The sequence below is a fragment of the Xiphophorus maculatus genome, chromosome 18 (genome assembly GCF_002775205.1).
Source record: "Xiphophorus maculatus strain JP 163 A chromosome 18, X_maculatus-5.0-male, whole genome shotgun sequence".
In the NCBI taxonomy this organism is placed as follows: Eukaryota; Metazoa; Chordata; class Actinopteri; order Cyprinodontiformes; family Poeciliidae; genus Xiphophorus; species Xiphophorus maculatus.
This window is the reverse complement of record NC_036460.1, coordinates 17,110,295-17,123,818: the sequence shown is the minus strand read 5'-3', so window position 1 is coordinate 17,123,818 and position 13,524 is coordinate 17,110,295. Positions and strand designations below refer to the sequence as shown.

The 13,524-nt window shown below is 39.3% G+C and overlaps 1 protein-coding gene across 2 annotated transcripts in view; it reads left to right on the top strand.

Annotated features, from left to right (window-relative positions):
* The window catches only part of sphkap (SPHK1 interactor, AKAP domain containing), a 39,180-nt gene extending 26,355 nt beyond the window's left edge, over positions 1-12,825 (top strand). Inside the window, exons 6-12 of one of the 2 annotated variants that reach the window (XM_023351805.1) lie at positions 586-844; positions 1,101-4,437; positions 6,706-6,867; positions 9,042-9,125; positions 9,475-9,524; positions 11,452-11,636; positions 11,779-12,825. In XM_023351805.1, the coding sequence (XP_023207573.1) occupies positions 586-844; positions 1,101-4,437; positions 6,706-6,867; positions 9,042-9,125; positions 9,475-9,524; positions 11,452-11,636; positions 11,779-11,934 (4,233 nt within the window). In that variant the 3' untranslated portion in view covers positions 11,935-12,825. The remainder of the gene's footprint in view (positions 1-585; positions 845-1,100; positions 4,438-6,705; positions 6,868-9,041; positions 9,126-9,474; positions 9,525-11,451; positions 11,637-11,778) is intronic. The other variant, XM_023351806.1, reaches the window with a different exon arrangement.
* The last annotated feature ends 699 nt before the right edge of the window (positions 12,826-13,524 follow it).

Here is a 13,524-nt window from a genome sequence, read left to right as displayed (position 1 = left end):
GAGAGTTGGAAGCAGTAATATAACAATAATTTGTTGTAATGTTTTGTACTAAAATCAAAGGCAAAATGGCTCTGTCAAAAACACATGGTTGTTCTCAGTGAGTTCAGCTTGAATTCACATTATCATTCTAAATATTCAGTTAATCACAAGAAACAGAAGCCAGTGAAAATAATATTTAGACTTGATAACCAAAAGCACTTGTGGAATGAGTTTGAATTGACTTCGAGTTATAATCTGGAAATCAGTCATAGCTAACTATGATTACTGCAAATATTAACTACCCACCAATGCATTAGTCAGAAGCCCTAGGTTTTATCAAAGATAGAAAGCAAGGTTTAAGAAATCTTTGAAATGAATTGTACTTTTAAGTCCAAAGTTCTTATTAGGAACTCTTGTTCCTAATAAGAAACTTTTAAATAATTTATATTAGTTTGCTTTAGAAAAGTCATGAAATGGGCACAGAGGGAACTTAATGTTTTTGGTTTTACGTATGACTTAGAGTTTTACTTAACTTTGCTCCTAGTGTGCATGCAGGCATATCAAATTTATATGCCAAGATTCTAGATAGATTTCTTCTTCTTTCAGGGTGGGCAGCGCACAGGTGTGTGCTTGCTTCCATGTTCAGGGAAGAGGCACTCAACCCCTCCTGCCAGCATCATCTTAGAGATCAACAAATTTCTGATTGGCATGCAGTGGGGAAAGGAGCAACAACTGCAGCACGGCCAAACTACTGGACAAAAGGTTGATGATGACACCAATCGTTCAATCTCGTCAATTGAAGAGGACTTCCAAACGGCATCAGAACACCTTGGAGAGGATAGTGAAGATGACGGCTTAAGAAATGGTAAGATTTTTAGCAGAGTGTTGGAGTTTGACACTTTTTTACAACCAGGATCAGTAAATATAGAGAAAAGAGTGTGAAATTATGCTTAAAGATAATAAAAATGGGACAAACTTCATTCAAAATCTTTCTGAGGGTAAACAAATATATATATGTTAATATTGTTCTAGTCTTAGCTTGCAGAAACTGTCAGAGTTGAATTCAGATCAGTGAGGACATTCTTCATTGCCTGTTTTTCTTTTCCCCTGTCTCCTCGCAGAACCAGTGAGTGGTGACGTGGGGAACAGCTCAGTTGAAGCTTCACAGAATCACTGTGTCAGACATTTGTGTCACAGGGGACAGCTTGCTCGTCATCACAGCCAAGATGATAGTGACGTGAAAAGGGAAGGACTTCCAAGTGCAAGTGTTCATACAAAAGAATCTGCTGGTCACTACGCAACCAATCTAGCTGAGTCGGTATTGCAAGATGCCTTCATACGACTCTCTCAAGATGAAACTTCCTTTGTCCCTGAGGCAGCAATCAGTGTGTCCCTCTCTAGTTGTCCTTCCAACAGATCTTCAAAGACCAAGCAGCCTTCAAAACAACGGACCTGCTCTTTTGAACTACCCAAAATTGTAATAGTTCAGAGCCCAGACAACTCAGATGGAGCAGCAGAATGGTCAGAGACACAACCATCACACAGGCATGATCACAATATTCCTGCCAAGGCAGAGGAAATGCCGGAGACTGGGACGCAGGCTCCAACTTCTCAACACAGCAGTGGACACAAACATGTTGAAATGGCTTTGGCCTGTGCAGCGAGTGTTATTGGCACCATTTCTTCCCCAGAACTGACTGAAAAGCTTACTCTTGATTCTGCTTCAGTAGAGGTAACAGAGGAGGAGCTGCAGCAAGTAAAGGAGAGAAGTGACTATTCTGTGTCTTCAGCTATGTGTGGCATGGCACAAGTAGCCGGAGCAGTAGCAGCTGTGGAGTTAACTGAGGACTCCGTTGGAGATGGTGATTCTGATGTAGATTCCTCTGAGGCCTACACAGCCTCCCATGGTCTGATGTCTGCAGCCAAGGCTTCCACAGCCTTCCCTCTGCACTGCAGTGTGGCAGCAGGAACAAGTGTGGAAGCATTCAGAGCTAACATTGCTGAGATTTTGCACAGGGAAGCAGCAGAGGTCCTGACTCAACCACAAGGCTACAAGAGTGTGGCACACTTGCTGGAGAGAACACATAGCAAGATAGTGGATGGCATTACGTGTCCCAAAAAGTGCTGCATGGATGAGAGTGGGGTGGACGACCTAATAAATGAGGTTGCTGACAGTCTATTCAAACATGCTTTAGAGAAGGCCAAAAAGAAAAAGGAACTGGAGGGTGCTGGGAAAGATGCCCCCAGCCTCCAGGTCTTTCTTCAGGACAGCGTAAACAATTTGTTATTTGATATTCTCTGCTTGACCCAAAAGAAGATCAGTCACATTTCTGAAGGTGACCAAGGGTCAGAGGAAGTACAGAAGATTGACATTTGTCCTCTAGAACCTGATGCTGCAAAGGAAAGCAAGGATCCATTAAGTCAGCTGAAGAGTTTGGTTGGCATGAGTCATTCCACTAACAGTGAGAACCTGTTCCACTGTACAGAAAGGTTTTCCATGGTCCCAGGACTGAAGAAGAAATATGTCCCTGAAGAAGGAGATGTAGTGGCTTCTTCCACTACACCACTCTTTAAAGAACAGCAGCTGCAATCTCAACGCAGACAAAGTCAGCCTAAACCTAGAGATTTGCCTGATCAGCAGCAGAACAATGTTGTCATCAGAGAAGCTTTAGGTGAAATACCATCTCACAACACAGAAAGGAAGGGTCGAATAATGATGGGCAGTGACAGCAAACAAACCTCTCTAGTCTCACAGTCGTCCCTCAACTCCTGCAGCTCCCTTCTCTCGTTAAGAATGGATTCTGACTTTAAGGCACCTATCACTTGTTATGCTGAGGATTTAGCTGCCACAGTGGTGTCAATGGCTACAGAACTGGCAGCCATTTGTCTTGAAAACTCCACAGGAAAACAGCCTTGGTTTTGTGCCCTTAATGGGACATCAACTGAAGTACCAGAGACCTACTTGATGCCAACTTGCCGTACAGTTTTAAGGAGGAAGGAGTCTCAAAGCAGCAATGTGGCCTCTAGAAAACACCGGGCTCCCCGACTCAGCGAAATCAAAAGAAAAACAGAGGAGCAGCCAGAACTAATGGAGAGACTAGTTAACAGGGTGGTTGATGAATCTGTCAACCTAGATGAACCACAGGACCCATTTGCCCTCTTTGCCTCGGAAGTCACAGCTAGAATCATGAATTGCCCTGAACTCAACGTGGTGGACACCTCCAAGTCAGGCCAGCAGCGCAGCAGATTACAGTGTGAAAAGTGGAGTCGTGGAAAGGCGTCTAGTTATGAGAGCATTCCAGAAGAAAACACAGACCCCTCAGGTGCACCAAACACCCTGGGCCCTGGCAGTCGGTTAGGTCAGAACTTAAGCCGTGGCAGCTCCATTTCTAAGCAGTCCAGCTGTGAGAGCATCACAGATGAGTTCTCACGGTTCATGGTAAACCAAATGGAGACTGAGGGCAGAGGTTTTGACCTTCTGCTGGATTACTATGCAGGGAAGAATGCCAGCACCATCCTGGCAGCAGCTGTGCAGCAGGCTGCAACAAAGAAAAATGGTCACCTTAATATCAGAGCCTCCTCCTGTTTATCTAAGCAGTCTAGCACAGAAAGCATCACGGAGGAATTCTACCGCTTCATGCTCCGGGACATGGACAAGGAGAACAAAGAATGTGGCATTGCCAAAACTAAAGAATGGAGCAATAGTCTTTTCCCTCCTACTCCTAGAACACCCTTCTGTATACGGCAGTCTTCTGTCCCAGACCGGCGGTCCTCAGATTCGCGGTTGACAGTCAACTCTCCCATAAAAGCCAACTCTTTTGATGGATTTGCCCGCAATGTATATGGAGACACTCTAAATATCTATCCAACCAACTCAGTATCAGCAACAGGATTGTGTAAGTCAGACTCCTGCCTCTATCAAAGGGGCAAGACTGATCAGATTACTGACATGCTGATCCATGAGACCTGGTCAAGCTCCATTGAGTCCTTAATGAGAAAGAACAAGATCATTGCTGATCCAGAGGACAGTATTGAGTTGGAAGCTGCAGGAGACTCTCAGCCTCATGTGCAGCAATTTGCCAATCGATTGGCAGCTGACATTGTGGATATTGGTAAGTCTGCACTTGGAGGACAGCAAGATGTAGCTGGGATAACGGCTGGGTCACACACGCAGCCGCACACACCCGTTGTTGAGAGGAGAAGAGGCTTTAAACAGTCTCATCTGGCTTGCAGTCGAATTCGAACCAGCCAGGAGCAATCTGGGTCTGGCATGGGGTCTGGAAGTTGTGATAGCAATACTTCTTGCACCAGGGGTCCAAGAGATGTGCCACTCATCCACATTGAGGGAGATCAAAGGGTTGAAGAGACTCTTTCAAAGCCTGAAAGGACAGGAACAGGAGCCCAGGAAACATCTGTTGATGTCATGCAAATGGAGATGCCTATTGCCAGCAGCAGCAGGTATTATTACACAACTTATAATCCTGTAGGAGAGTCAGTTGTTAAAAAAGGAGATATTGTTTATTGATCCAAAACAGAATTGTCTTTGTCAAGACATGAAAGGATGTAAAGGGTAAGCTCGGATCACATGGGTATTTTTAAAATAAACATTAAAGCTGGACAAATAATATCCCTGAAGAAGTAATAGATGACTTCAAAGCTATTCTTAGAGTTTAATCAAAGTTTGGCTGGCACAAAGGGGAACTATTGACATACAAAACGGATCAATTTTAAAAGAATGTGTGGTTTGACAAACCTTTGACTAGGCTGTGACTCATCGTGTCTGGGTGATGCACTGTGTGCAGAAGGCTTTTTGTGGTGTCTTCTCTCTTTTGTCCAGCTGAACTCCCTGTAATAAGGATCACTCTTGGATACCACATTAAAGTCAGAACACAAATGCACATAAGCATTGATAAATACACAAAAGGATCAAGGAGGTTTTGTGCATTAATATTCCTGCACATCTAAAGTAAACTAGTCAAACATTTAGCAAGATTATGATATTAACACTTGGAGAAATTATCGTTAGTGGCTGCTCTTAAAAGCTAAATATTAATTAGAGAACATATTAGTCAAGCAAAAACTTAAACACGGTTTAAAAATTATATTGAAATGTGCAGATATTACAAACTATGTGTACAGTTAAAAAGAAATATGTATGACCATAAATTCTTCTTAGGTGTGGTTGGAAATGATCCGAAATGTTGTATTACTTGTGAAATAGAATTTAGACAAAAATAGTTTCAAAAATGTATAAAATAGCAATGATGTAAATTATATACAATAGTATATGTGTTTTCTAAATATATTTTTTGTGGTTTCTTTATAAAAAGGCAAAATACACAAGAAAGAAATAGATTTAATGTGATGGCACTTAAATGACACTGAAGTAGATTAAGTACGGTGCACAAAAAGTTAAAGCTGATGTTTTGTTTGAGGAAAAGGGTTTCTTTTGTTGAAAACATCCAATAAACAGTTATATTTTTGATATCAGAAATTTTATAGAATTATTTATTGCATCATATTTTACGTCAGATAATTTTTAAAGTATTTTTTGCATTACCATGGAGACTATCTGGATGTTTTGCGTCTAGATGTTGAGGATTGTTCAGTTTCATGAGAACAGCCTCGGTGATGAGTCTTTATCTAGGGGTCTTTTGAAACAAGACAACACTGAAACTCTGGTAGCAAACATGATGCATTCCAGATAAAAAAAAAAGAGCCTTAAGCAGAATTTAAAATGATGATCCTAAATGCTGCCAGCAAATCATAAATGGAACATTTTATGCATCCAGATTCTAGATCACAATGTTGAATACAACATTGAGATTTTAGAGGAAACAAACAGTAATACTTAGTATTTTCAAAAGGCAAAAATACTAGCCTATTGTCCAAAATCAAAGTTAAAACATAAAGGAAATTGATTTGTTAAAATAAACGTCACAGTAAAAAAAACTCATAGTGAACACTGAAGAGGACTGGAATAAAATTATCTCTAAGGAATTTTTTCTCCAATGTCTGTTTTAAAATGTTTAAAATGAAATTCAGATAAGTATTTTGCCAATTGTCTACACACAAGAAAGTGTGATCTTGTGTGTTTCAATGACAATTATATCCTCAAAATGAGCAATACTCAACAGTAAACGAAAAGCTGGCAGTCTTCGGTCTCCAGAGAGCCATGAGACATGCTTCCGTTCACTTCACAATACATGTAATCCTGAAGCAAGTGGAGTGCAACTGTTATTCCCTTTTGTCAAAGGGGAACTCAATCACTCGCCTGTTCAATTAAATCTGATTTCCCTCAAGAATTGTTGAGGATGGCAGCTTTCAAGCATCTAATTATGGCTTAATTTAATAAGTTTGCAAACAAATAAAGAAGGTAAAAAAAGAAAAAAAACAACACCCAGAAGTGCCCACGAGAATGATGTTTGCTGATGCATGGAAGATATGGAAATAAATTAACTATGTATTCATGTAGCACATTGTAGTTTTATTTTGTAAAATAAAACTATAAAGGCTTTCTATTTCTAGTAAGTTTACAAAGGCTATGTAACATAGTCTAAATTAACCCACTGTGGCTTCTTAAAATGCAGTTTTGAGATTTTAGGTACACAAACTGTGAACACAGAGATTTGAGAACATCATCCAGAGTTTCTAAAGACTGCAGCGGTCATTGTGCTCACTCAGTTGCTGGTCACTCCCACCATGTTGCGGTTTGCTCTCCCCCAGCAGTGAGAGGGACAGACCAGCTGTGGCGGTGGCTGCAGTAGTGAAGAGGGACAAGCGTTCAATGAGTGCTAGCAGTGAAGAGAGCATGGGGAGCTGGTCTCATATGACCCCTGAAGATGACCCCCACGAGGAGACCAGTAGTTTTATCCAGCTGAGTGAGGGGTCAGTAACCATTGCTCCTCGATACCGCTCCAAACGCTGCTACTGCTGTTCCCACCCTCACTCCACTCTCATTGGCCCATTGCTTCTGACACTGACTCTCGTGCCAACCCCAACTGTTGCTATACCCACACCTGCTAAAGCCGAATTTAGCTAGGAGCTCATAAAGTCCATGTAGAGCTAGAACTTGTCGACACTCCAAACTGCCTCCAGCAAGGTAATATCACAACTCCCTGGAATACAATTAAAATTTCAGATGAGTTCAGAGTGGAATATAACCTGTTTTGCCTGAAACAAAAGATGTGCCACAATAATAGCCAAAATATTTAAAAGAAAATACAAAAAGGCTCTCTCTTGCATCTTTAAACAGGTCCATCCACATAAATTTGAAAATCACAGAAAAAAATAATTTCTTGAAGCAATATAGTTTAAAAAGTGAATTTCATTCTGTAGGTTCATTACACAGACATATTTTAGATGTTTTTTATGTGCATTTATAGTTTCTAAAAATTCAGTTTCTCCAAAAATTAGACCAATAGTAGGTGATTTTGAAATCACCTACTATTACCTACAGAAATGTTAGGTAATGCTGTTGTTAGCACCTACACAAGAGTGGGGAAGACTGCTAACTTGATTTTTTGTCCAGAAGACATTAATTGAAGGCTAAGCCTCAAAAGACCACTGTTAAAGAAGTTAGCTCTTCACAGAGTGCTGTATCCGAGCACGTTCATGGAATGTTAAGTGGTAGGAAAATGTGTAGAAAAAGTTGCACAAGGAACAGTGACAACCACAGAGTTGAATGGATTGCGAAGCAGAAAGGAAGAGTTTGAGGGAGATTTACTGCCCTGCAGCTGGAGTCAGTGCATCAAGAGACATGACACATAGCCGGAAGCAGGAGTTGAACTACAACAGCCCCATTCCTTGTGCTAAGTCACTCCTTGAACCAGAGATGAAAGTAAATGTTGTATTTCTTTTCAAATGCAAGGTGTAAAGTGCTCAGAATAAAAGTTGCTTGAGCTCTTGTGTGAAGTTTCCAATCAAGTGATCAGCTAGTGTTGGTCCACTGTATTTTCACTTTGCTTGACTGTATACGCCGCAGTCTTCCAGAGAAAACTTTGGTGTATTATCAAAAGGAAGGTAAAAGATCCCAGAACCAACAATACAAATTACCTTAATTCCGTTATTAAATCAGCCTAAGCTTCTCAACAGAGTCACAGACTGATCACTTCACTGCCACATCACAACAGCTGGGTTTGGTGTGGTCCATGTTAGCTTACAACCTGTGTATCTTGTTTATTACAACAATCCATAACGTCAACATCTGATGAAATTACGTGTTTCCTAGCCTAATTTATTCCAAATGAGTAAAAGGAAAGCGTCTAACATTTTGGGTTTGTTCCCCTATTTTCGGGCATTTTAAATGTTCACTCAAAATTCACATTAGATTGAAACAGCTGATACACTAATGTATTTGTTATAGTTAAGGAAAATGCTTTCCTTAACTGTAAGGAGTAGTCCTACATTTCTGCATTAGTAATCCTTTTTATTACTATCATGCAATATTCTATTTTCAGAGAAACGGAATTTGGGGCTTTCATTAGCTGCAAAAGTCATAATCAGCAAAAGTGATGATAAACAGTTGAAATATATATCTGTGTAATGTGTTGCTTTTTGAATTGAATCATTAAAATAACCCTTGGATAATATTGTAATCCCTTGAAATGCAGTTGTATGTGTAACTGCTTCTAAATGTGTTGGCAAAGACAGAAAAATGAAAAAGACTGACCTCTTTTTATGCTCAGTGTAGCAGTGATGCAAGGTTTTTAAATGCACAACCACAACTGCTGCTCCCTGCTAGCTCTCCATTTACCTGCTTACTCTAACTTCACCTCATCCCTAATCCATGCTGTGACATATGGGCGTGACTGCCAGCCTTGCCTGTCCACCCTACCCACCTGAACTATCTCCAGATCTTCTCATCCCCATAATCAGATGGACTCGCTGTTTAAACACAGTTCACCAGCTCTCCCAGCTTTAACCTCCAGTTGTGCTACAGCTGTCACTAAAGTTGATTATCAGCTAACAGAAACATAATGCGCGTCACTGTGCTTCGTCTCGTACTTTCTGGCTTCCACTTGCAATGTGGCATCATCTGTCTTCTAATCTTCCGACTGCAGGAATGGGACAAGCAGTGCTTCTAGCCTCGGCTTGGCAGACCTGGATGCTTTTTCTGATGTTCCTTCTCAAAGCACAGTGATCAGGTATGTCATTGTCACCAGAAGATGCCCATTATATTCCTCATTAATATGTCACTCCCACATTCATGGTGACAGTGTTTCATTAGAATAAAGTAATTGGTTTGTCCCTATTGCTTTGTGTTGACATCCTGAGACGTGCTGGCCAACCCTCCCTTTTGTATTTTCATCCTACTGCAGATACAGCATTGGTGAATAGAAAAGAAAATAATTAATTCACAATTTATTTCTCTACAACAGATAGCAGAAATTTTCAAAACTGTTTGTCCTTATTGCTTTTTCTAATGTTGAATAATTTCTCAACAAGTGTTTGATTATACCCACCCAACCTCTGTCTTAAAATATCTGTTCACAGTGAGGAGACAAAGAAAGGCCACATGGAGGGAACTAAAGTCAGCGCTTTAGGTATGTGTCCTTGTTGATTCTTATGTTACCAAAATGTTATCTGCCTGTTAAAATCCTATAAAAATGCAGGCACTTACAGTATGTATATGTTCGTAATCTATGAAAAGACACAAGATAGAAAATCCACCTCCTGAAAAGCCCAGTTTGCTCCAAATTGTCAGCTCCACTGTCTCTCACTAGATCCTCGTCTAACTCTGCAGGATTCCAGCTTATATTCAACTCAGCCTGTAGATAAAGGCAGTTCAACACTGTAAGGATTTGCTCACCTTGTCACTAGAATATTTCAGCACATCTCTGACAGGAGACATCTGCCAGATAGCTCTTAAAGTAAACCCTGCTTTTCTTTACAGGACTATAAAGGTTTAGGATTTAGATTACAATTATGGGTCGGATTTTGACCCGTAGGAACTTCTTGCTGTGAGACGACAGTACTGGTCACAGCACCCCGAGTCTCTATCTGTGTAGTTCATCTCCAATGCCTTTTTAGTTTAGAAATATACTGTACTACAAAAACACTCCTAGAGGTTTAGAGGTTGACTTGTAATTTTACTACTCCACACAAGCAAAGTATAAAATCAGACATTGTGAAGTATAGATTGGTTTTTCATTTGTAAATTAAATATTTATATGAAATACTACATACATTTAACGGGCAATTAAAAAAATGACCATCAAAATAAACACCAGAATTATGGTATTGAACATAATTTATTTTGCCCTTTACTTTATATTGACTTTTAAAAGAAAATATTGTATTTGGAAAGTATTTCAAAATTAATTCAACAAACAACATTACTTTAATTACTTTAATAAGTGCCAGTAATCAATGGCAGTAAATGTTTGATATGATTTTGAGAATCTCCAAACATGATAAAAAAATGTTTCAATTTGGGTGGGGGGAATAATCTTTTCTTACTTATATTTTTCTGAAAAATTACACTCTTCTCATCAATAATTGGAAAAGTCTTAACATCCATTACAGCAATCAGCTCTTTCTTATAACTGATGACCACTGATATTTTTATGATTTATCTTTAGTAATGAGCTCTAAGGCAAAGAGGTTGAAAGGCCTCCTTTCCATTACCCTAATCTTTAGCCCTTCAAAACGTTAATATGTAATATAAAAACATGTTGGTCAAAAATGAAAGATTACTTTGAATCCCAACCTACCTGGTGCATGAATAATTTTGAGCTTAACTGTTTTCCCAGTTAGTTAGTTTAGAAAAGAGGCAAATCTGTAATAAACTCAACATTAATTTACAAGCTGCTGTCTTGTCAGCCACTGTGTAGAGTTTCTACCAACACCCACATTTCCTTTTATTGACTCTTCAGTTTTTATTTCTTTTTTGCTTAAATTTTGCAGATATTCAACCTCTAACGCTTCGCATTAAACAAGTAATAGAGCATAAAACACTAAGAGGGTCAGAATGAGTCATCAATACGCTTTTTATTGACTTCCTACAGGACAAATGCTAAAATATTAATATTACTAATACTATTCTCATGTATATATATAAATGAACATGAATACTTACATGAATACTTAGTCAGATTTAGTAAAGAGCATGAATAAAAAAATATTTGACTTGAACTTTGATTTTATGTGAACTTCAATAATTTATTTCTCTCAGTTTGATCACCTCACTATTATCGTAGAGCTCTTCATACGCTAATGTTTCACTATTAAGGTATTCCTTATTTAGTTACTCAGGTTTTAAGAATATCCAAAAGGAAAACAGAGCCAGATAAATTTATTGTTTGAAACTGCTCATGCTGTAACAGCGGGAAAATGTTTATTTCTAAAGGAAAATCAAATGTGGCCTCATAGTCCAGTGATGAACTGCTTAATCAAGTGTTGGGTAGGATTGACTTCTACCTAACACTTGATTAGGTAGAAGTCCAAATCAAGTTTCTTTTTGTCCTTCAGAGAGCTCTTCAGGAAGTCCTGCAGGCGGCGGCAGTAACCTCAGGCAGCTTTTAGTGGTAAACTGTGACCTGGAGCAAGAATGTGAGGACTCTGAGCTCAGAGTGGCTCTGCAGTGGATTGCTGCCTCTGAATTGGGCCTTCCTGCTCTCTACTTCAGGAAGTCAAAGGAGAAGAGGTTAACAAAGGTAGGAAATAGTTAAAAAAAAATAGCAAATGGTTTATATTGCTTGACAAGACTGTAGTTTAAAGCAGTTTCAGTAGAAGTGTATTTACATACACAAACAGATTCAGTGTTAATTTCTTTTTGAACATATTCTGTTCCTTCAGTTTCAGAGGGTGGTCCACCTGATGGCCCAGAAGGCATGGCGGATTGCTGACTTGTTCAGCGCTGTGGTTCAGTTCTGTAAGCTACACAAGACCAAGGAAGAGGCAGACAGGTCTCTTCGTGCCAGCCTCTTTGACTGGCTTTTGGAAACCCTTTAGGACAAACTGACCTCATCTTACTGCAAACAGCAACACATCGTCGCCTGTTATAGTTGGTCTGCAATGAGTTTGTTTGCCCCATTCTGTCTCATCTCCGTGTCTGTTATTGTAATCTGGAAACACCTTTTTTCTCCTGGACTGAGAAAGTCTCATGTGGTTCCCCAAATTGGTTTGCCAGTTTACAGGTGGAATTTGACCAGCTTCCCTTTAATTCCAACGTATTTTGTTTTACATTTCATCCCTCATGCGAGTTGCCTACACAGTTAAAGCCAACAATACCAGCTGAACATTTCTGACGGGAGCCAACTTTAAAGATCTTTTTCTTTTTCTTTTTTAAAGTAAGCATGCTTTAACAGCACCAAAAAATATATAAAAATAAAGTATTGTAAAAAAAAAAAATTTAAAATCTCAAATCTATAGCTAGCTAAATCAGCATTCTAACATGTTAGCTCAAAATGGCTCAAATGATATCTCTTTTTTTCTTTCTCCACTCTTACATGCATATTGTCACATCTTTGTTTTGTACTTTGGCCAATCTCTGTAGTGACTATGAAATCCATTCCTAAGTCAATATGTTGTTTATCCTCTTGTTACCTGAGATCTGTTTATTTTGGATAGTCGTGCTGTAAATACTGTAGATTTTGGAACTGTTGCACCTTGGAGTAGTGGACTGCTCTCTATAGCTTTTAATATGTCCAAAAGACAAAGTGAGGTTTGTAATGTTAAATTTGTATGTGGATTTGCTCGTCTATTTCTCTACTTAGTGGTACAATAGTGTAACATCAGCATCAGGGGGTAAAAAGAAGCACACAATTCAGCTGTAAACTCTGTCTCAGTGGAACTGAATGTATTTATCTTTTGACATCAATAAATGTCTGTGATGTGAAGAAACAAGCATTTGGAAAATCATTTACACTTGATGAAAGGACTATGAGAGTATCAGACCTTTACCTGCAGCCGATGCGACTTGACAGTTATCCAGCACACCGCCAACAAGGCGAGTAAGCCATAAAAGGTCATTGCTAAACAAGCTGGCTGTCCAGAGTGCTGAATGCAATCATATTACTGGAAGGTTGAGTGGAGGGAAAAACTTATTTAAAAAAGGTGCACAAGTAACAGGAATAAGCATAGAGGTGAAACAAAGCCCAGCAGGTTTTTCTATATTACATTATTCTACATTATGCCTTTACAAGTGATCTTTCTTGTGGATGCCCTGCTTATGTAATTGTAGTTGTAAATAAAAACATACTGTTACCCAAGGATAAACTGCAGGAAATAGTCAGTTGTATTACTATTTCAGCTCTGAACCACACTGCTAATGTTTTGCTACTCCAGCCTCAATCTCAAGATCCCCACACTTTGGACATTCTCAAGGAATCAGGCCAGTCAGTGCCTGACAGCTGGTATAAAGTTGTATTTCTATAATATGCTGTGTTTGGTTTTTCTATATATGGAGCTGTGGATCATAGCCAGATATCTACATTTTAGGATTGTCTGCTAAAAGAACATTGTTGCAGATGCAACTTTGAAATCCTAATCCATACTACCATATCCTTTTAGAAAAGAGTTTTCACTTGCATGCAGTTATAA